Source organism: Anguilla rostrata, chromosome 11 (genome assembly GCF_018555375.3).
Source record: "Anguilla rostrata isolate EN2019 chromosome 11, ASM1855537v3, whole genome shotgun sequence".
Taxonomy (NCBI): domain Eukaryota; kingdom Metazoa; phylum Chordata; class Actinopteri; order Anguilliformes; family Anguillidae; genus Anguilla; species Anguilla rostrata.
Window position 1 is genome coordinate 12,666,489 of NC_057943.1, and position 22,500 is coordinate 12,688,988.

The 22,500-nt window shown below is 44.0% G+C and overlaps 1 protein-coding gene across 2 annotated transcripts in view; it reads right to left on the bottom strand.

The window, feature by feature from the left end:
- Positions 1-22,500, bottom strand: part of LOC135233958 (ephrin type-B receptor 2-like) — a 130,703-nt gene that overhangs the window by 5,365 nt on the left and 102,838 nt on the right. The window contains exons 6-13 of one of the 2 annotated variants that reach the window (XM_064297971.1): positions 11,694-11,818; positions 9,545-9,707; positions 7,490-7,598; positions 7,086-7,150; positions 5,573-5,695; positions 4,846-5,093; positions 1,691-1,906; positions 1,121-1,270 (exon numbers count right to left, since the gene is read on the bottom strand). In XM_064297971.1, the coding sequence (XP_064154041.1) occupies positions 1,121-1,270; positions 1,691-1,906; positions 4,846-5,093; positions 5,573-5,695; positions 7,086-7,150; positions 7,490-7,598; positions 9,545-9,707; positions 11,694-11,818 (1,199 nt within the window). Of the gene's footprint in view, positions 1-1,120; positions 1,271-1,690; positions 1,907-4,845; positions 5,094-5,572; positions 5,696-7,085; positions 7,154-7,489; positions 7,599-9,544; positions 9,708-11,693; positions 11,819-22,500 lie in introns of both variants that reach the window. The other variant, XM_064297970.1, reaches the window with a different exon arrangement.

The window sequence follows — 22,500 nt, forward strand, 5'->3', positions numbered from 1 at the left end:
ACAATATTCAGTCCACAACATTAATGGGACATTTTCTCCAGCATTTTTGGCCCAAAACCACATTGCTAAAAAATACAGGGGTTGGCACAGACCATGTCAAATGAATATGCGGTAAAAACAGAAGTTTCCTTACAAGCATCTGTGATGAAAGCATGCAATGAGAGAGGTTCAGTTAAACTAATGCACGGTTACCGATGATGAACCTGACAGGTGCAGACGCTAAACTTCTGTTCTGGCGCTCATTAGCACGCTGATGACTCATCATCATCGAATCCCTTAAGAAAATCACTCATAGATGCCTAATGAGGAACCCACTGGGAAGAGTGCTATCAGAATCACAACCGAGGAGATTCGCTTTCTCGAAGCGCGTTAATTTCACTGTCGTCAATTTCAAATATTTAGCTTTCACTGGCACTTCTGCTTGCTTGGTTTGTTTATATGATGCGCGGGGTTAATTAATTCTGAGATTCTGAGCAATATTCCACAGTGTGCTGTCTTGCATTTATAAATGAAAGTTATTACTTAGTGGGACTGGTAGTTTATGACCATTTTTAAGGAATGTTTTTGTGATAAACGTACATGTTCAGACTTTCAATGAGAATTTTTTATTGTCCTGTTTATGATTCTTTAGAATAAAAGCATAGATGCTTCCATATACTGTATGTTAAAATAATGGTATCATTGAAAGCATTCTAGCCTGCAGTAGTTTCTGCCTTTGCCTGGCATATTAAACTGTTTTTTATGCTTTTCACATGCTCAAAAATCTCATTTCCAGAGATTCCTTTTACTTTTAAAGTCTAATTACTTTAGACAAAATATTCAAGTTGTTCTTAGAGGTAGTTCATTCATTTCATTCAAAATCTGAGAAAGCATTTACCATTAGGTTGTGTGCCACTCCAGCAGGTTAAAGGAACAATCGGATCATTCAAAATTACTATAAACATTCAACCTCCAATCAGGGAGAAGACAAAAAAGATGCGTGTTATAAAAAGGCAGTTGCCAAAATAAGCCTGAAAATGTATTAAGTTCACAGTTTCACTTTAAGATACTTGAACATCAGCTTTATAAAAAGAAGACAACACACTTACATGAAGACATGTAAGTGTCGAAAGATACTTACATCCTGATTAGTCATATCCCAGTACGGACGCTCTCCATAGGACATCACCTCCCACATGACAATGCCATAGCTCCAGACATCACTGGCTGACGTGAACTTCCTGTACTGGATCGCTTCTGGGGCAGTCCATCGAATAGGGATCTTCCCGCCCTGCAAAGACAAGGAACACTTAGGCCTGGATTCAATCAACCTTTGCCTTTAACTTTGACCTGCATTCAATCAATGTGTGTCTTTAACTTTAACCTGCACTAAATCAACAAGAGCTCTTAACCCTAGACTTGATTCAGGAAACATTTGACCTAAACTTTAATATTTAGCATGTTGATTTTGGCAACAGCTAAACTCGCAAAACAGTGTTTGAGGAAAAAATGCTTCAAGTAGATTTCTTTAAATCAAGTCAAGTACTAATGTTGATGTCATTTTTACCTTTAAGCAATATTACCATGGGTGAGCATTCTATTGGCCAGACTGTACTGTTCACTCAGCCTCAGCTATCCAAGGTCTTAACCGAGCTCTATATGTTTAAATGTTTTTCCTCTGGTCATGATGCGGGGTGGTTGAGGCACTCACCAGGGCGCTGGTGTAGGTGGGGTCTGAAGTGTCGTCCTCCAGGAAACGGGACAGGCCGAAATCGGACACCTTGCACACCAGGTTGCTGTTGACCAGGATGTTGCGGGCGGCCAGGTCCCGGTGGACGTAGTTCATGTCCGAGAGGTACTTCATGCCGGCCGCGATGCCGCGGAGCATGCCCACCAGCTGGATGACCGTGAACTGCCCGTCGTTTTGCTGGAAAACAGGGAGGAACCCAAACCACACGTCAATGCTGACGGAGGTTGCTATGGTTTCAGAGAGACAGGGCGATAAAGTTGGTAAAGACAGACAGCTCAGACAGCTTAAAGACCAAGCACCAGGTAGGAGTGGTGCTTGTATTGCACAAATTACTCTGCTGAGTAATACATTAACACAGAAAATTATACACAAGATTATTATTATTATTATTATTAAAAAGAAGAAAAAAGAAAGGTGCGGCTCCATTAGTATTTGTTTCCTCAGCCCCCCCCAACCCTGCGTCTGAGGGAAGAGCTGAGTGCTGCATTACTCGTGAGGCTTCTGGGTCTGCACATCTGGAGCCTCAGACCCATCCTGATCCAGCTGTGCATGCAGCTGCAGGCAGCAGCATGCAGGCCTCAGGGAAGCAGGGGGAGTTATAAATAAGACCGAGCCCTGGCAAGGCTAGCTAGTACGAAGGGGAGACGGCTACAGTCCGAGATCACACGATGCAAGGCACATCCCAAGCCACCTGGCCCCCTGCTCCTCCTGCTCTTCCTCATCCTCTTCCTCAGGCATGTTTTCTTTCCATCAGCTGCACTTTCATGCAGTATATCCCTCATTAACTGAGAGAGTCAGGCTGGGATTCAACATTTGCCCTTAACTTTGATTTCACAGTTAAAAAGCAAGAATTTTATTTTTTCTTCCACAAAACCCTGTTTGGCAAGTTCAGTTATCACTAAAACTACCTCGCTAAGCTGAGAATGTGATGCAAAACTGTACGACTTGAGAGTATTTGTAAGTCAAAGCACAGGACAAATATTGACGGTTGATGTCAGCTTATATTGCTGCATCGCTTAATTTCTCCCTGCTTTCTGTGTTGCTTCAAACTCCAGTGCTCAGGTTGGAGGACTGACCCGAATACAGAAGGCAATCCTGCTTAACGACAACAAACACTTCCAGAGACAGCTTTCTCATAACAGTGTATGGCGGCCTGGATCTGAAAGTCCATTCTCAGTCCTGTCCTCAAGCACGTCTGGTGCTCCTTCTCTGTGCTTTCATTATTTCTGCTCTTTATTAGTGATTTCCAGTTTCTTTTGTACGCCATTTTTGTTCAGTGAGGCAACATTTTTGTAATTCCTTTTTTGGTCTTGATAAATTTGTCTTTTTTTTTGTTGAGAATCTCAGCCTGCCTCTATTACTTTATTCTTTCTTTCAGCCTATATTGATCTCTGTCTCTCTCTCCTTTTTCCCTACTACCTCCTCGCATCTTACAACCATTACAACGTAAAGCTGCTCAGCTTGGCCCCACTCTGGGGAACTGCTCAGCTGGTAATTACAACTGGTCTGGTTCTACTACTGCACCTACGCTCGCCCCCTCCTTCTCTCTTCCCACTCTTTATTATGAAACACGTTCTTCTTTTCTTGGGGGGCCCCACAGCAATTGTATTTTCACATTCTGTGCTGTGTGAAACTCTTCAGTGCAATGTTCGACAGATACAATAGAGAGTTCCTCCTGGCATTGAAAGCTTCAAAACATGAAGCAGGAAGTTCTTGAAGAGCAGTGAAAAGCTTGTGGCTGTACCACTAACAGGTTTGACATTGAGAGAGACAGGTTTACAGGTAATTATAACATATCTTTATCTGTTGATCTTCTTTCCAATGACTGTGTGTGTGCGTTTGTGTGAATGTGTGCACATGTACTCGCTTCATTGCGATGCCACAGCAAAGTCCACTCTCATCAGTGTATCCTGTAACATTCACTGTATTGCATGCAAGTCATTTAACAAAGACTGTTTTGATAAGCTGAAGATATTGAAAACCCGGTTTGATAGCAGAACAGAGGTTATGAGCCGACATGTCAGGTGCAGCTGAAGTTGAAAGAACGGTCTTTAGCTTGGATTGTTGGACCTCAAACAGCATATAATATTTCAACATATTTTCGTGATTCATATTTCCTCAGCTTGTACAGGGAATTTGAGCAAATCATGCAAGACCAGTATTCAGAAGGGAAGGCGACCATTAAAACACACGGCTCTCTTAACTGTTAAAGTGTGCTTGTGTAACTAAAGCAAATAAAGAATGAAGAAAAAAACAGTATGGAAACCTGACTGAAACTTGGCACTGACTTGCAAACATTCTGGAAAACACGGGACTCTGAGGTATTGAGACAGTCATTCCATATTCGTTTTACTTCCTCAGAAAAGCCCATAAGGATGTTTATTGGCAGGGCTTGAAAAGATTTCTCAATGTCTCACTTTCAATAACTAATAAAATGATATATTAATGCCGGTAAGTCATTTCTCATTTAAGGTGATAAATTCGTTTTCTTACTGTATATTCTCATAGAAGTTTTTTTCTGTACACACACACACCCACACACACATTCTATATTTTAAATTTACTCTCAATTGACAAGCAGTGGATCTTTTATGTACATTTTAGATTGCTTTTATTTTGGCTCTAATGATTTTAAAAGTTAGAATAAGAATTCCTGTAGGCTGTTCTTGTGTTCCTGAATAATGAATGTATTTATGAAATAGTTACCTGAAAATTTTTACATACTGCAGTCGCATTGCTTTTTTTTGATGGGAAGCAAAAAGATGTGCGTACATGTATTTACTATTGTATATGGAGATATATGGATAAGCAGGTTCTATGGATGATTTAACCAGTGCAGAATACACAGTGAAAGAACAGGAGATCCTGGATTGCTTCTGAAATCATCTTTTCACAACTGAATGTGCTGGTAACCGTATGAAACCTGTCCTCACTAGTGAAGAGGTGCTGCTCACATTAGTGTAAGACTGGCCAACACACATGAACAAGATAGTGAGTAAATAATTGAACTGGTCAGTAAATGTACCACAGTCAAAAAACATATGGGTAGATAGATACTGTATATCTATCTATCCATCTATCCATTCATCCATCTTGAGAGAAAGAGATATACTCACCCGGAGGAAGGAATCCAGGGAGCCATTCTCCATGAACTCTGTGACGATAATGACAGGGCTGCTCTTGGTGACCACGCCCTCCAGGTGGATGATGTTTGGGTGGTCGAACTGGCCCATGATGCTGGCCTCACTCAGGAAGTCCCGCCTCTGCTTCTCTGTGTAGCCCGACTTCAGGGTCTTAATGGCCACAAACATCTCCCTCTTCCCCGGGAGCTTCAGGCTACCGCTGCACACCTCTCCAAACTCCCCTGCAAAAGGATGGGGGCAGACATGGGCCACTTCCTCTATTTAAAACCACCACCACACATATGCTATTTATAACTATGCTGTCTAATAGGAAATGACAGGCAACATACTGTAAATCTCTGCAAAATGAATGAAACGTAATGCATACAACCTGTTCCCTAATAGGAAAAGCTGTATTTGTCTTCAAAGATTTAAAAATACAGCCCAAATGTTTGACTCTTTGTTCCGCTCATGAACAGTTCTCTCCAGCTCTTACTTTAAGGGAATCGTAACTTTGGTTCGGGAGTCCCCATCTGCACTCGAACAATTCCACCTCACTTTTATCTCTTTGGCACTTTTTACTTGCATTTGACTGTTATGCTGGACAATTTTTCCGGACATGTGGTTGCACTTTGTTTTTATTGGTGGGAATGGGTTTGGGGTCTCCGCTGTTTAACCTCCCTAAAGCTGTCAGCACCGACACCACACCGTTATCACTGACCTGCCCCGATGACCTGCTCGATTTTCACGCAGGAGATGTCGATCTCCTTGGCGAACTCGCGCACTGCTTCATTGGGATCCTCATATGTGAAGGGGTCAATGTAGATCTTCATTCCTGGAGACACTTGGAAGAGAGACAGCAGTTATTCTCCCAGTTTGGAATTCCCAGTGCCATCATCGCTCATCGCCGCCGCCTCGGCTACGGCTTTGAGAGAGAGCAGACAAGCATGCGCTCTCTTCCAAGGCACGCAACATCAGCTGCTGCTTCTCATCACTCCACAGTCTAAAGGTCAGTCAGAGGGAGACGCTTCATTTGCAGCTGAAGCCTTTAAATTGTGGGCACCCGATCATCCAGCAGGGGCTGCTGGTGTGCGACATATGTTGTGCAAAACACACCTATACACACACACACACACAACTGTACACACATGCATACTCACTCACACACCTGCACACACGCACTCTCACACACATACACACATACACAGACACACACTCATTTTATTGTGCTACACAACTTTGAAGTCTGACAGACCAGAGGCGGAAATACAGGAATGAAATGTAGCATAAATGCATTTCCAATATTCCTGGAGCAGCAGAAGGCCAGTGAAATCTAACAGAGCTGTCAAACGATAAAAGCAGAGAGCAGCAGAGAGGCCGGGTCTGAACCACAGAGATACAGAGCTCAGGCGATTCTCTGTCTCACATGCACAGCTGAGGTGGGGCAGGGGCTGATTTCACAGCCTTTTTTGACCCCGCGGGCTCCCGTAGCGCTGTGCCCTGACTGCAAATCCGGTGATGCGGCAGGGCGAACTTCAAACGGAGGGTGTCAGAGTCGCGTCTTTAACGCCGGCTGCACCATACCGCCAACTTAGCGCTGGAGACCGCTCCGGGAAATAAGTCCGTCCTCTTATGTGTAGATGCTGGGAGAACTGGCTTTAAAAAGGCCCTTTGAAAGTGTAGAGACTTTACAATCCCAGGTCTCAAATCTGATTACTAGCAGTCTAAATGCTGTATGTGACTCCGCGCATTCAGAACAGCAGATTTTGGTTGTTCAGGAAGGAAAACCTGAAGGGGCAACGGTATGACATCGCAAACTGCTGTGTAGCAACGCTCAGGAACGACACATTTCAAAATTGAACCAGCAATATCCTAAGTGCCTCATTAATAATCTTTGGTAAGCTAGCACAAAGGGGCATTGATCAGTATACAGGTTTGAAATGAGCTAGATAAGCACAGATTGCACCACATAAAGGATAAAGATGGTTGTAGATTGTTGTTCTGTGGGTCTGAATAAACTGACTTGGTACACAAAATATTTTGTGTGCATTACTGTACTGTTCAATATTATTATTTTTGTGACATGGAACATTATTCAATATATTTTAAAGCTGCTGTCTTTGACAGATCTACCTTTTCTACAGTCACCCTGGTGAAATAAAAGGGGAAATAAATAATTTTTTAAAATAGATCAGAGCAAGGGAGAGAAGACTGGAGGCAGAAGGGTTACTCACTGTGGCCACTGGTGTAGTGCTGGAGTTTGTCTGTGTACTCAGAGTCTGCTCTCTCAAAGCCTCTCCTTCTAGGAACACAAGCAGACCTGTAACACCGGCCCTGCTGCACTGCGCCCCAAAATTACACTTACAGAAACACCTGTAACACTGACTCTGCTGCACTGTACCCCAAAAATACACTTACAAATACACCTGTAACACTGACTCTGCTGCCCTGCACCCAAAAATATGCTTAGTGACAGGCTGTGTGACTGCCCCATTGAGTTAACAGACAGTTCAAAAAATACAGTTAAAGCAGTCTTTGTTTACATTCTTGTCCTGGCAGGTCTGTTTAAAAGCTTTAAAATGTGTTTTGTGGCTGGTAAAAGTAAAGGACTGGCAGACTAGGACCGGAACCGACTCACCGGTTACAGACGATGATGATGACGATGATGGCGATGAGGAAGACGAAGCCGGCGGCAGCTGAACCGATGATGAGGGGCAGCTTCTCCTGCAGGCTGGTCTTATACTCCTCTGTGAATGGAGGGGGAGAGAGAGAGGAGTCAGAACCAGCCGGTGTACATGCATATCAGGCACCAGTGTAGCATACTGGCAAGGGAACCAACGTAGGTCTGATTCCCAGGTGGTTCTCTGCCATTGTACCCTTGAGCAAGGAACCTAACATGCTCAGTAAACATCCAGCTGTATACTGTAAGTGGATTGTGTGTAAATAACATAAATTGTGTAATGGAAGTATATAACACTTAGAGAAAACTACACATGTAACGTGCCACAGCACAGTGTGCATTAAAGATCCCTAGGGTGCTAAACCTCAGGGAAAGCGTTTGGATGGACATCCTGAGCGGTTACAAATCTGCCGGAATAGGCACTTGGTGTATGAACTGCATGTTAAATGAAGCACTTTCGCCAAGGGTCATTATCACACACAATGCAGACATTTAAAGCAGGACTTGGATGAACACTTGATTGTGCGGATGTGGCGCTGCGCAGAACATCGGTAATTAGGAGGCGTCATCCATCACGCGCGGCGGCCCTGCCACGGCGGATGGCAAGATGGATGCCTCTCTCGCGGAGGCCTGGACGTTTGCCCACGAAGCAGCGGCAGCATATGAGGTCCATATGGGAGTCTCTCCCAAACGGGGAGGGAGTTCTCCGCACGTGCCCACAGGAAGGTGGGTGGGCGCTGCCTGACAGAGGTAATTAAGAGCCTTCCTGGCTCTGTGGGATATCATGGCGTGTAGTCTGCCAATAAGAGGTGATATATTTCTCTCTCACTCTTTCTCTCTCCCTCTCTCTCTCTCTCACACACACACACACACAAACACCGCTGCCAAAACTCCCTGATTAAATTAATTTGTCATACATTGTACATTAAGTTTAGTTTACATTATGTTGTTTTTTTCCCTTAAAGAAAACAACACTTAATACAGGACAACAGGTCAAATGCAAGTGTGGTGCGTTTCATCTTTTAAAAAGTTTTCAGCAGTGCTGCCAATTAATTTACAAACTATAATATAATCCACGGATAATGCCTGCCTTTTAATTATGTATAAAGTACAGCCTCACAGGTGTTAGGAGTACTCAGGTAATGACTTTAGAGGAGCTCTCAGTGGGGATAACAGCTACACTTCAAGCACGTAATGAGGTCTGATGCCAGCAATCCCAGCCGGACGAGAACGGGCGCCAATGCCCAAGGTTTCAGAACAGGAATAACTTATGACTTCAGAACTATCTGCACCACATCAAACAATCGGAGGGAAAGGAGGCGGGGCGAGTCTTTAAATGGCCGCCATCGAGTGCTGAGATGGCGCTGGCGAGGTCTGCGCAACAACGACCCTCTTCACAAAGCGTGGACGCGCTGTGAAAGGACCGCAGTGAGCGCTCAGGCTAATCATGTCCTTGAGTGATCCAGGCAATGAGCTGTGCAGGTAATGCCCGGCCCAAACGCGCTGACCTTTACCATGATACCTGCAGCTCAGTCTAATTTAAGGCAACAAAGCCCCGAGCGTCAATCCACAGCACTCAGTACACTTTAAACTGACCCCTGACCAGCTGAATTAATTTCACCATTACCCGGCTACCTCCTGCTTTTGTGCCGCCTCTGATATCGCTGCACATCCGCCACTTAAAAAAGAAAATAAAAACACATTGTACTTGAGTAAAAGCAAAAAAAAAAAAAAAGGTATGGTGTGTGTTACTCCCAGACAACGCACAGTGAGGGAAAAACACAGAACGGCGGTTGGGTTTTAAAGCCCAAAAATACTGATGTCGATGGGTTCAGTTTGTACCATAAACAAAAACGAGCTCCCATGACACACAACATGAACATGATGAACAGGTGAGAGAAAAGACTCACTGAGAGAAACCAAATAAAGCAATGATGATGCTGGGAAATTTTGAAAAAGAGCCACAATAACAATAAAAATTTCATCTCTACATTCAAACAGACAGCGTTGTACCTTCGGTCATAGTTTGGAAGTACATCTTGCCGCTGTAGCGCCCGAACCCGGCCACGGTCCGGGCACGCACCTGGAACACGTAGATAGCGCCTGGCTTGAGGCCGCGGATGACCGCTGTGTTGGTCAGACTCCTGACCGTGGACGAGTTGTACTCTGTCTGGTCCTGAGGACAGAAACGAAGAATATTCGCTTACACATGGATCCTTCAATAATCTACTCTTACTCGGAATGACTAATTGGTTAAGAACAGCATTACAACAGCAACAGGGAATAGATTTACATTCTCAGGTCACAGTGTATCAAGGACTACTCACAGCCAGTGGAACTAGAGTCGACTGTACTTATTTGACAACCTAGATAGGTTAGTGAAATACATTTCTCAGTACTGCCCACAATTCTAACAAGTACATTTGATTGTAGTTACACTGTTACTACATGAAAGGACAAGAGATTAACCCTCGCAGGAAGAGTAACAATGTATCAAGAATTACACACAGCCAGAAACAGTAGAACTAAAATAAAAAGTTCTTGTTAAAATAGTCGGCCGTCTTGACAAATATATTGGATTAACCAACCTGGACAACATATCTACTATTTTATGCATTGAAATGTCCTAAGATTTGTTAGTGTGTGAGAAATGTTGTAGAAGTTCAAGAATTGAGACTCCAAGTTTGAGGGAGGCCAGAGGGAATCAGGGGGCTATTCACCACCAGGGGGCAGAACACGCAGAAGACAGTGCTGGAAGTGCAAGTCACTCATGGACAACACGAACAGCACAGCACATACACTCATCACAGAGACCAGATCCCAATGACTACAGCTGAGGTCAGCGGGGCTGATGGGAATTGAAGTCCAAACAGCTCTGCCAAATGTCCCTCGCAGTGAATCAGTCACAGAGCGAGATGGTGAGGCTAATCATCGGCTGATTGGTGAAGTAATTTTGCCGGCGTATTTCAAGCGCAAGTTGGCGTATGAGTTCAGACCTTGTCCAGAGTGTAATCAGTCACATGTGACAGCACCTCTGGCATGAGCCATGAGATAAAATGAACAGTCTTTACAGAGGGGAGCACTTGGAAGCTTTCGGTTAACTGATACTCATTTGTCATACGAGTGAGATAGTGAGAGCTAATCGTAGAAGGAAATTGGAGGTGACCCAGATGTTTCCCAAAACGTGCTATGAGGATGCCCAAGTGACATTTCAGTTGGCATCTCTCTCTCTCTCTCTCTCTCTCTCTCACACGCATTCATCCTTTCACACACTCTTGCACTCACTCTCACACTCTCCCCTGTCACTCACCCTGACTGACGTCTGTTTCTTATGTGGCGAGTTCTGGATAGAGTATTGCTGTGTGTGCGTGTGCACGCGTACATGCATGTGTGTTTGTGTGTGTGGCAGAGGAAGTTGAGCGTATGTGCTTGTGAGGTTTGTGTGTGTCTGTTCACATGAGGGTGCAGGTGTTTATGAGTTTATCTGGGGGGTGATCCAGTGTGTTCGGGGTAAATTGTGTGTGTGTGTGTGTGTGTGTGTGTGTGTGTGTGTGTGTGTGTCACAGTCAGAAGAGGGATTCTAATCTGCCTCTAATACTTGCAGATGTGAAGAGGCTGCTTCGAAAGACGCTATTTTTAGAGCCCGCATCAGAAGCACTCAGGGGTTATATCTGCTCACCTTCTCATCCGCCAGCCGCTAGCACGGCTCACTTTAGCGCCCCACTCCACAGCCATTCCCTTTTAATCGCACTCCGTTCTCTCCGCGTATGGAATCAAACTTCTGCGCTTAAACTTCGCAGGAAGTCTGCTCAGCTTTACCACTAGATCCCCAAAACCAAGCTGATGAACAGGTCTCAGGTTGGCCCTGAGTGGCGTTTAGTGTCTGCGATGTGGATTGGTGGATGTGCCGTGGTCGCGGGGTGTGCATTTGTAGTCCTGCAGTTGGTCAGGAGGATGGACCAATGGGTATGATTGTTTCAGTAGTGTGTCTTGGCTAAATTGGTGTGTGTGTGCGGGTCCAGCCATTGTTCATTCAGTGTGGATCTTGAACAACTGGTAAAACTAAGCATCATAGAACTGCTGAATTGGTGTGTGTGGTGTGATTGTGGACTGGCAGGATTGGTGCGTGTGTGTGTGTGTGTGCCTTTGTGTGTGCTCTTACCTTCTCATAGTACTGCAATTCATAGTCCAGGATGACCCCGTTGGGCTGGTCTGGCTGTGACCAGGAGAGAGTGATGCTGTCAACAGTCCTGCTCACCTGATGCATGATGGATACAGCAGATGGAACTAGAAAGGGAAAGAGAATAATCATTATTTTTATTCTCCTTATTATTATTATTATTTATATATAGCAATAAATAAAAGGTGCAAATGAGAACAGATTAATAGTTTATATGAACTGCGGTGTTTGATTCACAAGTTTGTGTAACAGCAGAATGTAATTTATGTCCTAAATCCGTTGGTTAATGAGTCAAAGACGCAAGGTCGAATGACTCGGCTGCTGCCCGCAGCAGTGAAGTCGTGTCGTCGTTTAACGTGCAAACCGCACATCAGCAGCTACAAGGTCATATCTCCTGTTACGAACATTTCTGCGCTTGCAACTACGCGCTTCTTACAGTCACAGCATTAAATTAACTGACGCTCATAAAACGTCCTTGTGCAGTTCACAGGGCGAAAGCAAACACACTGCAGAAGACAGAACGACACGTCTTTGGCTGCGCGGCCCAGATTTACAGCAGCTGGCGGCAGGACCAGACACACATCGCTTTGGCAGCGGTTTGCCGTCTCGAGCACGAGAGGGTCTCCGGAGCCCACGCCGTAAAGACAAAAACCCCCGAAGAGGCTGCGCTCACCGCGGAAAATCCAGCCAATGGGAAACCTTGGCTCGGCTTCCCTCTTTCAAGAAGCGGCCAGCGCGGTGACAAAAAAACGCCAAGGGGCGAGGCCGTAAGATCTTCGCACGGCGTTTAAAGTACGTTCGATTAAACCCTGATGCTCCTGAATGCAGTCCGTGGTTTGAATAATTTCCGTTCTTAAGTGGTTACTGGGAGATTAGTAGGCCTATGTTTTACACTCACGATTGCGCCGTCTTTATTCACGGGCTGGCGCGTATTCACCGGATCTGTTGGTCGTTTGGATTCAGAGCAGACAGAGCACGTCATCTGAGCGAGTTAGTTATGAGATATGAGACTTTAATATGCACGAAATGCCGAATTTGGCTGCAACGAATTTGGTCTGGAGCGATGCTTCTGATGTATATTAGATTTACCGCATATTAGATATGACCCCGGTTCGTTCATTGTCTTGGCAACCGATGAGGGTGATATCACACACAGGATGCTGCCAAGCCCTTTACCCCTTCGACCGTAAGCATATTGTGTAAGAAGCTTTTCCCCCCCTCAAGCTAAGAATAAAATACAGGTTTTATTCCTTCTCAGTTTGACATAAGATGTTCTTCAAAAATTTCTGAGCAGACAACACCCCATGGCGCATCAAACGGTGTCTCCATCCAGCAACCATCAAGAGGCATCTAGGGTTTATGGGGAAATAAAATGGAGGAAGCACGTTTTTCCAAACCCTACAAAACATTTCAGGGGCTTAGAATTATAGTGTTTTATCTGACGTTGGTGTCAAGATAAAGCTATCACCATAAGAATTAACTCTGAAATATATCTTTGACAAATAGGTTAAACATACAAAATAGAAATGGAAAGGTAGCATTATACCACAGCACTGTATTGAAATATGGAATCTGAAAACTTCACAGCCTTTTAGCTAAATTATTGTTTATCTAGTAATAGCCCATTGATTCCAATTCATCTAACTTAAATTCAATTTAATAAAAAAAAAACCACAACTTTTCAGCACCATTTTGCCTTTTGAACATATAAAAATGTCCCCTCCTTTTTGCTATAAGCCTATTTGAAACAAAAACAAACAGAGCAACGGTCTTCATATGTTTAAATTGTAAAAATGCCAGATTATAAGCTGTTGAAGCTGTTCCCTCAGTGGTAATTCGACCACCCACAGAAAGAGTGTTTCCTGGCCTCTGATTAGAGATACAATGACTGCCGTTTCATTCCAGATCCAAGAAAAAAAAAAGTGCTCCCTTCATTTAAGACAACAGAATAGTTCACTTTTATGGGAAGCTTGTTTTTACTACACTACATGTGTGGCAATAGGAAGTGTGTCTATCTGAAGTATTTGTGTTCCCCCCCCACCCCAAGTGTTTAGCACTGCAACAGCTGTCCTTTTGCAGTCTGCCTGGTGCGATGAGTGTAATCAACACGCACACATTCTTGTCATGTGGTCTTTTGGCCTTCTCCAAACAATTGGCTCCATAATGTACTTTCTTTGTTGAGGATAACAGGCATCAAACTCTTTTTCCAGGCAGTACATTTTCTCAAAAAAAAAACAAAAAAACTGAAATGCTTTTTGTATGGCGTAGACAGTGTGTGCATCTGTGGACTGTGGACAGACCCATCCAGAGTTTCTTTGTCCAATTAATCTTCCTTTCAGCATATAGAGTCAGGAAGGTTCACTCAAAAATGTGTGTCGCGAACAATGAGCCATGAATAGATGTCCATTTCAGGAATCCACAAATATATAAATCAATTAATATATCTGAAGGCCTCTATCAGCATTTAGTGTTAATATTACTTTTAACATTATTGAATTAATTGAAGGTTGAAGGCACTCAAATAGGAGATAACCATGTCACCGGGCATTACAAAAGGACTTTTCCCAGAATAGCCATTCTGACATTTCATGATTGTTCCTAAAAATCTACGAAAGTTTTGTAATGGATAAAATACCTGAAAGAAAAAAAAAACTTTCCAGTAATCCAAAAAAGAAAAAAAATAGAAAGAAAAAAAACCTTTGTCGTTCGACTTTGTGATCTCACCAGGGAACTTTCCAGAACCCTGACATATCACACTTGTTTTCCTTGCCCAGTCCAAAAACGAACAACTCCTCCTCCCTACCCATTCTTTCACAGTGCCCCCCTCCCCACTCCTGCACCCGCTGCCCTCCCTCACCCCACTAGCCCCACCCCATTTCAACTCCACACACTGAGCCCAGATTGGCCATTAAGTCGCATCTTTTGCCTGGGCATCTATGAGCTCAGCACCTGACTTCATTAGGCGAGCACCCTGCAGTGCTCCCCGCTACTCTTTCAAAGAGGGCGTCAGGGGAGAGCTGAAGAGCGGTTTCATTAACCACACTCATCGTGCCGCCCCCCTACGGCCTTCCCAAAAGGCTGGCATCTGAGGGCTCCGGGGCTTTGGCCACAGAGCTCCACTCCAGTGGGAGGAGGGAAGGAGAAAGAGTAGGCCTAGACTGTAATCTGTTCATAAGGGAGGAGAGGAGAGGAGACGAGAGGGGGTGACATGGGGACAGTATCCACACAGTGCTCGAAAACAGGTTTACGTGAAATGACATGAGAGCTCTCGCATTTCATGTGTGCACCATCAGTGTTGTTTTTATCCAACTTAATCACCCGATGTGGAATAAGTAACGTATTATTGAAGTGAATTTAATTGAGTTTACTCATCACGTGCTTCGAGAAACTGCGAAAGCAGCCTGCGCCTCAGGCACCTGCTTTCTGTTTTCACTGCCTGACTGACCCTGAGTCACCTGCACCGTGTGAGCAGAATAATGTGCCAAAAAAAAACCCGATAAGAGAAAACAAAACTTTGGCTGTCACTCGGCTATTAGGGGAAAAGTGTGATGCATTAAACGGGCACCACGCTTAATCATTGATCTGGCAGAGAAGGCGCAAACTAAATGACATCACTGCCCGCCAGGCTGGTCCTGACCTCGGGGTCACCTGGGTCCCCCTGAATCCAAAGTTCTCAACTTTATGACCACATGTTACTCAGCTGCTGAAAAGCTGTGGAAAGGTACGCACTGCAGTGATTGGGAGGGGGTCCTGGGGTCATAAATCCAGCAGCTCTCACTTGTATTTTACTTTCCCTCCTTTGCAACTGGTACTTTTCTGCAAAAGTCCCCCCCCCCCCCAAAAAAAAAAAAAACCCACTTCCTTTGCACTTTTGATTTATGTCACACATAGATATAAACTAGTGCTTTTATAGGGAAAAGTGCACATTTGCATGCACTTCCTGGTATGCTGGATGAAGCAGTCTGGCAATTATTCCTGTTTTCCATCTGTAATGGATTTGGGGAATGTTGTCCAGGAAGTTTTCCACTCTAGTAAATCACAACGTGAAATCTGACTTAATCGTGCTTTAAACCATCCACTTTAGGGAAAACTTGGACATTAACATATTTGTCTATCATTGGCTAATTTCAGAGTGGGCAGTGTTCCAAATACTTTGAAAGTTTTGAAATCACAAGCACTCACTCACAAAAATGTGATTTTTTAACCTCCCCAAGCAAATGTTACCACTAGTTATTCTAAAAAAGAAAACAATATGAATATTGTTTGTGCTCTGTACTTTTTTCCTTCTAGGTCAACCTAAGCTTGGAGCTAAATTCTCCTAATTTGACTTATTTCCTAAATTAAAAGGTCCTAGAAATATTATTACTCAACATTTATAACATTTCATATCTTCCATGTGTTGCGCTAATCTTCTACGTATGCATTTAAAATGGATTAACATAACATTAATAAGATTAGTTTGTTGTTTATTTAAGTCTAATTCATCAATTGCCAGTTAAAATGAAACACGTGCCTTATGACAACCACTCTTAAGTACTCAAAATGCTTGATAAGAACATGAGTTGAAGAAATGTGTTTTCATTTTTAAATCTGACCTATTCAATTAGTAGATGTCCTTATCCAGGGGTGCCTGCACTCTGCACAGCTATTTTCTTGCATATTATTATGGCGAAGTTAGATAACTGAGCCAGCACTGCTTAAGAAACTTGATGCGATAGCCTATAAAGAAGGGTGCGATAGCCTACTGCACATACAGTAAGAACTAATCCTGTATCTAAAAGCCCAAAACCTTTACCACAACTCCGCGACGCGACTGCTTTACCATTTAAAGAAATGTGACCTCCCCACTTTGCCAAAAAGGCGCCTCTTAATAAAGGAGATTGAGAAGATATCATTCGCGTGATGTGAAATCCAGATCTGTGCTAAATTAACAGCTCAATCAAACCGCTCTAATTAAAAGCAGAGCATGACTAAAAGGAATCGTCACAGAATGTTTCAAAGGGCTCATTACAGAGACTGGAACCAAATGACAACAGGGACAATGGGTGATACGGGAAATGAAGTGCTCTAATACCAAGAAAGGGAACCAATCGCATTAAAAATGAAGCCATATAAATGAGGAGTGGGCAGAGACAATATTATCTCTATCTGTACTGGGACCATGGTCTTGCACTGTTATTTAATAAATGTGTCATTTGTGGGGAAATGCATTAAAAGGCGTGTTTTATTGTGCGCAACAAATTACGATTGTTTAATTTTCCCTTTTCAGCGCTCTATTTTTCTGCTAATCTTACGTTCCGTGCATCATTGGTCAACTTCGAGAAGAGAAGAATAGGCAACAACACATTATCTTCTTGCATTTCCAAATACGCAGTTTGAGTTAAGACATACACGTCGTAATACTGTGTATGCTAAACTGGGCTGTGCTGCTTCGCACAGAGATCCCAACCTAATGTGGTGCCACTGAATAGAACTGGTCATTGAAAGGACAAAAAAGGAACGATAATTTAACATGGCGAACAACAAAACAATCAAACTGAGAAATAATATTAACAACGGCGCTGGAGGCGATCGTTCTCTCTCCCCACCAGCGGATCGTTACACAACTCGCTCTCTTCCCCAGAGCGTGCCATCACGATCACATGCCACTCACAGGCTGCCGCCCCCTCGTGAGGCACTGCCCTGCCCATTAAAGCCCCGCCTTCGCAATCCCACTCCGACACCAACGTAAAGACCGAGAATCTGGCGAAGCTGGAACAGGGTAACATGTCTCCAGGGTATGCCATGCCGACCACAGCCCTAAAAAATAATTTACCTCCAGTGGGATGGCTAGGCAGCCCCACTCACAGATCGCTACAATAGTGTACACAAAAATATCCACCGGGAGCGTTTAACTTGCTGTATCACATCCCATCACATCATAAAGCGGCTCACCATTTCAATAACCAATCAGTCATCCACTTTTAAACTCTTGGTCAGAATGCAATCAGTGTGGGATTCCTCGGCAACACAGAAGCTTGAAATTGAAACACTTGGCAGACGTGGATAACCTGTCAGTGTTTTTCACGCAAGTTAATCTCCATTTTTAGGTGTAGGCCTATTTATTTTTATTAGAGATTGCCAGACTGATTGCAAGGGTTGTCTTGCTGTTCATAAGAGTGGCAGAGGTCATGTGTTTAACCTGAATCCAGATCAATGTGCTCTCTCCAGGAGAAAATACGTGTTCATAATATAGCAACACTGGTTTCACTAAAAGGATTCCACAATTTTAAAAACCAGCTAAAAAAACTGAAAAGGCAAATGAAATCTTTTTGTACAAACAACCCCCATTTTTTCCCATTTTCAACATGATCATTTTGCCATTTTAACTGTCTTCTTAAAGCCTACCATACACACATTAACTATCTTGTTAGTTCCATGCCTGAAACAGGTAATTACGTGATGTTTCGAACAAGGTTGAACTTGGATAACGAAGATATTGCTGGTAATTAATAATTCCAGCTGTTTTCATTATTTAAATGCTCTACTAGCCCCTATAATCTTTAAAGGGTAAGCACTACATAACGACATCACCAAAGATATTAGACCAATTATTTTCAGATCAGTACAGTTGGCACTATGCATTCTGCCAAACCAAGATTTGTCCATCAGACTGCCAGATAGTGAAGTGTGATTCATCACTCCAGAGAACGCGTTTCCACAACTTCAGAGACCAATGGCGGTGTGCTTTACACCACTCCAGCCGATGCTTGTTATGGCTTGGGTACGGTTGATCGGCTATGGAAACCCATTTCATGAAGCTCTTGACGAACAGTTCTTGTGCAGACATTGCTTCCATAGGTAGTTTGGAACTCTGTAGTAACTGTTGCACCTGAGGACAGATGATATTTACACGCTTCAGCACTACATGGTCCCGTTATGTGAGCTTGTGTGGCCTTCTGCTTCTTGGCTGAGCTGTTATTGCTCCTGTACGTTTCCACTTCACACTTCACACAGCACTTGCAGCTGACTGGGGCAGCTCTAGCAGGGCAGAAATGTGATGAACTGAGAAGGTGGCATCCTATGACAGCGCCACGCTGAAAGTCACTGGGCTCTTCAGTACGACCAATTCTACTGCCAATGTATGTCATTGGAGCTTGCATAGCTGTATGCTTGATTTTATGCAACTGTTTGTAATGGGTGTGGCTGAAATAGCCAAAACCACTAATTAGAAGGGTGCCCACATACTTTTGGTAATGCAGTGTATCTGGTGCTTACAGTTCAAATCGTGATAAGTTAAAAAAGACACACATGATCTTATTAGATTTGAGTGGTAGGCCCACCTGTTTTCTGAGAAGGATCCATGTCTGTAACACACACACACACACACATGCACACACACCTACATCCTGCTTATCTAACATACTCACATGGACTCTTTCCAGCTCTCTCTCTCTATGAACTACACAGCATCCTGACCCCCCATCCCAGCACAAAGTGTTCCACTTGTCAGCAGAACAAGAAACAAAGTCCCTGCCTCTATTTTTTTTTAAGAAAGAAAGGAGCAACACAAGAAAAAAAAAAACACCAATCAAACATTCCAAAGAGAGCATCTGTCCATTATTTATAAAGATTTCCCAGCAGGCTCTGGGGCACCGGGGATGAGGAAGTGACAGGACAGCCTGTGACAGTCTGACCTAAATCTTTGTTCGGCTCAACCATCGAAGGCACAGAACTCAGGGCTGGAGGGCCTTGTCACTAACGATGAAACGTGACTTCCCCATCCGATATCTGTCCAAGCCCTCAGACACTGGCACTCAACGCTTAACTGGCACGGCTATGAATTATGAGCGAGTTTTGTGGTTCGCATGATCTCCTGAACCCAGGTTCTGTCTGCAAGAACAAGCAGGTTTTTGTCGTCGTTCTGTCTTTCTCCCCTCTGATCTACTTACGCAAGTCATCTGAGCTTATTTCCCGAAAATAAATTATTTGGGGCAACACTTATAACCTTTCACATTTTGAATGATTGGAGGGGAGTGGGGGGGCATCATTGGGAACACTTCAGTAGAGCGAGTGATTAAGTTGGTCAAAAACATCATTACCAGATGATATTAAATTTTAAATGGGAAAACAGGGAGTCACAGAAGTACCTCAATTACAATTTCTCCACCTCTTTATCATTATCAAGCTGAAATGAACAAAATTAAATGAATGAAATTTACTTAGGCACAGCAGTGTCAATATGAGTGCTTTGAACAAAGTCATTACGAAATAAATAAATAACGTCTGAGTGCCTGTATAAAAAAACACACCCTCATACATAACTACTAGCACACACTGTCCTCTTTGCATATCTGCCTTTTTTCTCACAAATAAATTGAATTCAATTGTGAGAAAAAATTATTATGACCCCTCATTCTCTGATTACCATGGAGACTGATGACTGGCTGTGTTTGAACGACCCCTCCCACTGTGTACATGTTTGTCTGTGCAGTCCATAGTGGAACATTTCATAGACTGGTACCTTTGACAGTGTACCACCTTAGCATGCTGGCTGTAGTTCTGCGAGAAGCTTGGGTTGGCGGTGACACAGAACTATCTTAAAACCTAGTGCTTTCAGACTGACGGCAAGACACAGAAAATACACCAGGCAAGCTCAAGGCCCTTCCGACCACATTAGTTCAAATTCATTTGAGAACGGGGTAGCTGGGGTATGTGGCACAGATCTGGGTTCACTGCTGCTAACTTTGCTGCCATTACAGGATGCTGCTCCCTGCTCAATGGATACACAGCCCAAACTCCACAGAACTACAGTACAGTGTTTATTTAGGCATTGTTTCCAGGGCTTTCTGTATGACTGCAGGAGGAGGAAAAAAAGAATGATAATAAATTGATAAAACTGGCGACTCATCCAGGGTGGAATAAACTCTGAATCTCAGCACGTGCTTTCCCTAGCAGACTGTGTGGCTAGGCTCGAGATGAGCCAGACACACTGAACGCTCCATCTGTTTTGCTGCGTGACAGTTTATGTCAGTCGCACTCAGTGGCGACCACTGGGGCAGCAGTACCCCCCAGCGCTTGGTAAGTGCCCCCCCAACAAACTCCCCTTCATAACGACTGAAAGGAGGACTGAGAAAATACCCCCAGTCCCAGCTGTCTCCACCCGTGTGTCATTCAGTGCAGTGTGTGCTTTATCTGAGAGCTAACCGCCCCCCACCCCCCCAAAAAAATAACCTCCATGATCTGACTGTGCAACTCAGCAGAACAGCATAACATACTTTAATCCAGGGGTGTCGGTTAAATGAAGGGGAGGGGGGGGGGGGGCAGGGGATCAGTTTTTAATGCCAGCAAGTCTCTCAGTTTAATTCAATGTGATGCATCAAACGTTGCCCTCCCCCTTCCCCTCGCCCAAACAGAATGGCAGCCAGACAGACTGAAGAACACACATGCTGGATAACAGATACAGTAGCTCTGAGTGCACAGGGGAAGAGCCTGTTCCCACCACCATTATTATAATTCATACAGATGTGACCCTTAGTACTGGCATTCAAGTGTTAGGCTGGGGGACCCCCCAGAGAGGCTGTCGAAACTTCTAAGATAACCTTTAGCTAAATATTTGCGGATAATACGTCAACCAGTACGAAGTGCCATCTGCGTGTATGTGTGTGTGTATGTGTGTGTGTCTGCATGTGTGTATGTAGGCAGGGATCAGTGGGGGATGGTTGCTGGTGTTTGCATCCAAACTGTGTAGATAAACATTTCCTTTGGATGACTGAAAGCCTTGCAGATGCTGATGTCTTCCATTTATTTTTCTTTCTTTTAATGTTTTAACAAATGTCTCCCTGGTGTGTTACAACAGTGAAGTGTAATGAATGGATATGTCTGGCTTATTTTCCATATTCAAACGCTGTTCATTAGCGTCAGGGAGAGGAGTGTCATTATCTGAGAAACGCAGCTTTCTACGTGGCTGTGTATTTAAGGAGAAATCTTGCCCACAGGGAATAGCTTGCGACAGGCCTGGAGTGGCGGTTTCCTGGTGTGTGTTTACATCGCAGCTCGCGTGTAATTCCACACCGACTCCAAGGCCGCCACAAAGCCCCACTAATAAAGACTTCAGATGGAACACAGTCACGGCAGAGGAAACGCCATTCCCCACTCATGGTGATAAATGCCTGAGAGAAACTTGTGTAGTGTGTAATGAGAGAGTCCGCCTCGGTCAGGGTCCAAGCAATGAAGGATCGGCACATGCGGACCCAGCGGTAGGCCGAATGGGTGACAAGGTTAAGGCCTGGTTATTTATTGGTGAAGCGCCTGGCTTGGTGCACTGCCAAAGCTAACTTCTCTCCTGTTTTTTTTTTTTTTTTGGGAAGTTTTCTCATTTTAAGTTCCGTGCACGCCGTTGTGTTGGATACGAACAGCAACATAACTGGCTGCTTCTTTGCATAATTAGCTTTGTCATACAGGTAGGAGTCTCGCAGTCTTTCGCACACGCTCAATCTGTGCAGCTTTCCCACAGGACTGACTGCCTAAAGGCTAATCTCACCTCTCATCTTCCCCGCATGAACTTTTCTCTAATTACCAATCACACCCCCATGTCCCACCAACGCCACCACACGGGGGTATTAACGAGGCCGTGTGTCAGATCACTTCGCTAATTACATGCCAGCACAGCAGAAACAAATTAATCATTCTCCTCCATCAAAGAATTATTCATCACAGATGAGGACAGTGGCCCGTTGCTTTTGAAAGCGCTAAAGGTCGCCATTTTACAACAATGCGGTTGGCTACAGATGGTTACGTGACAATGCAC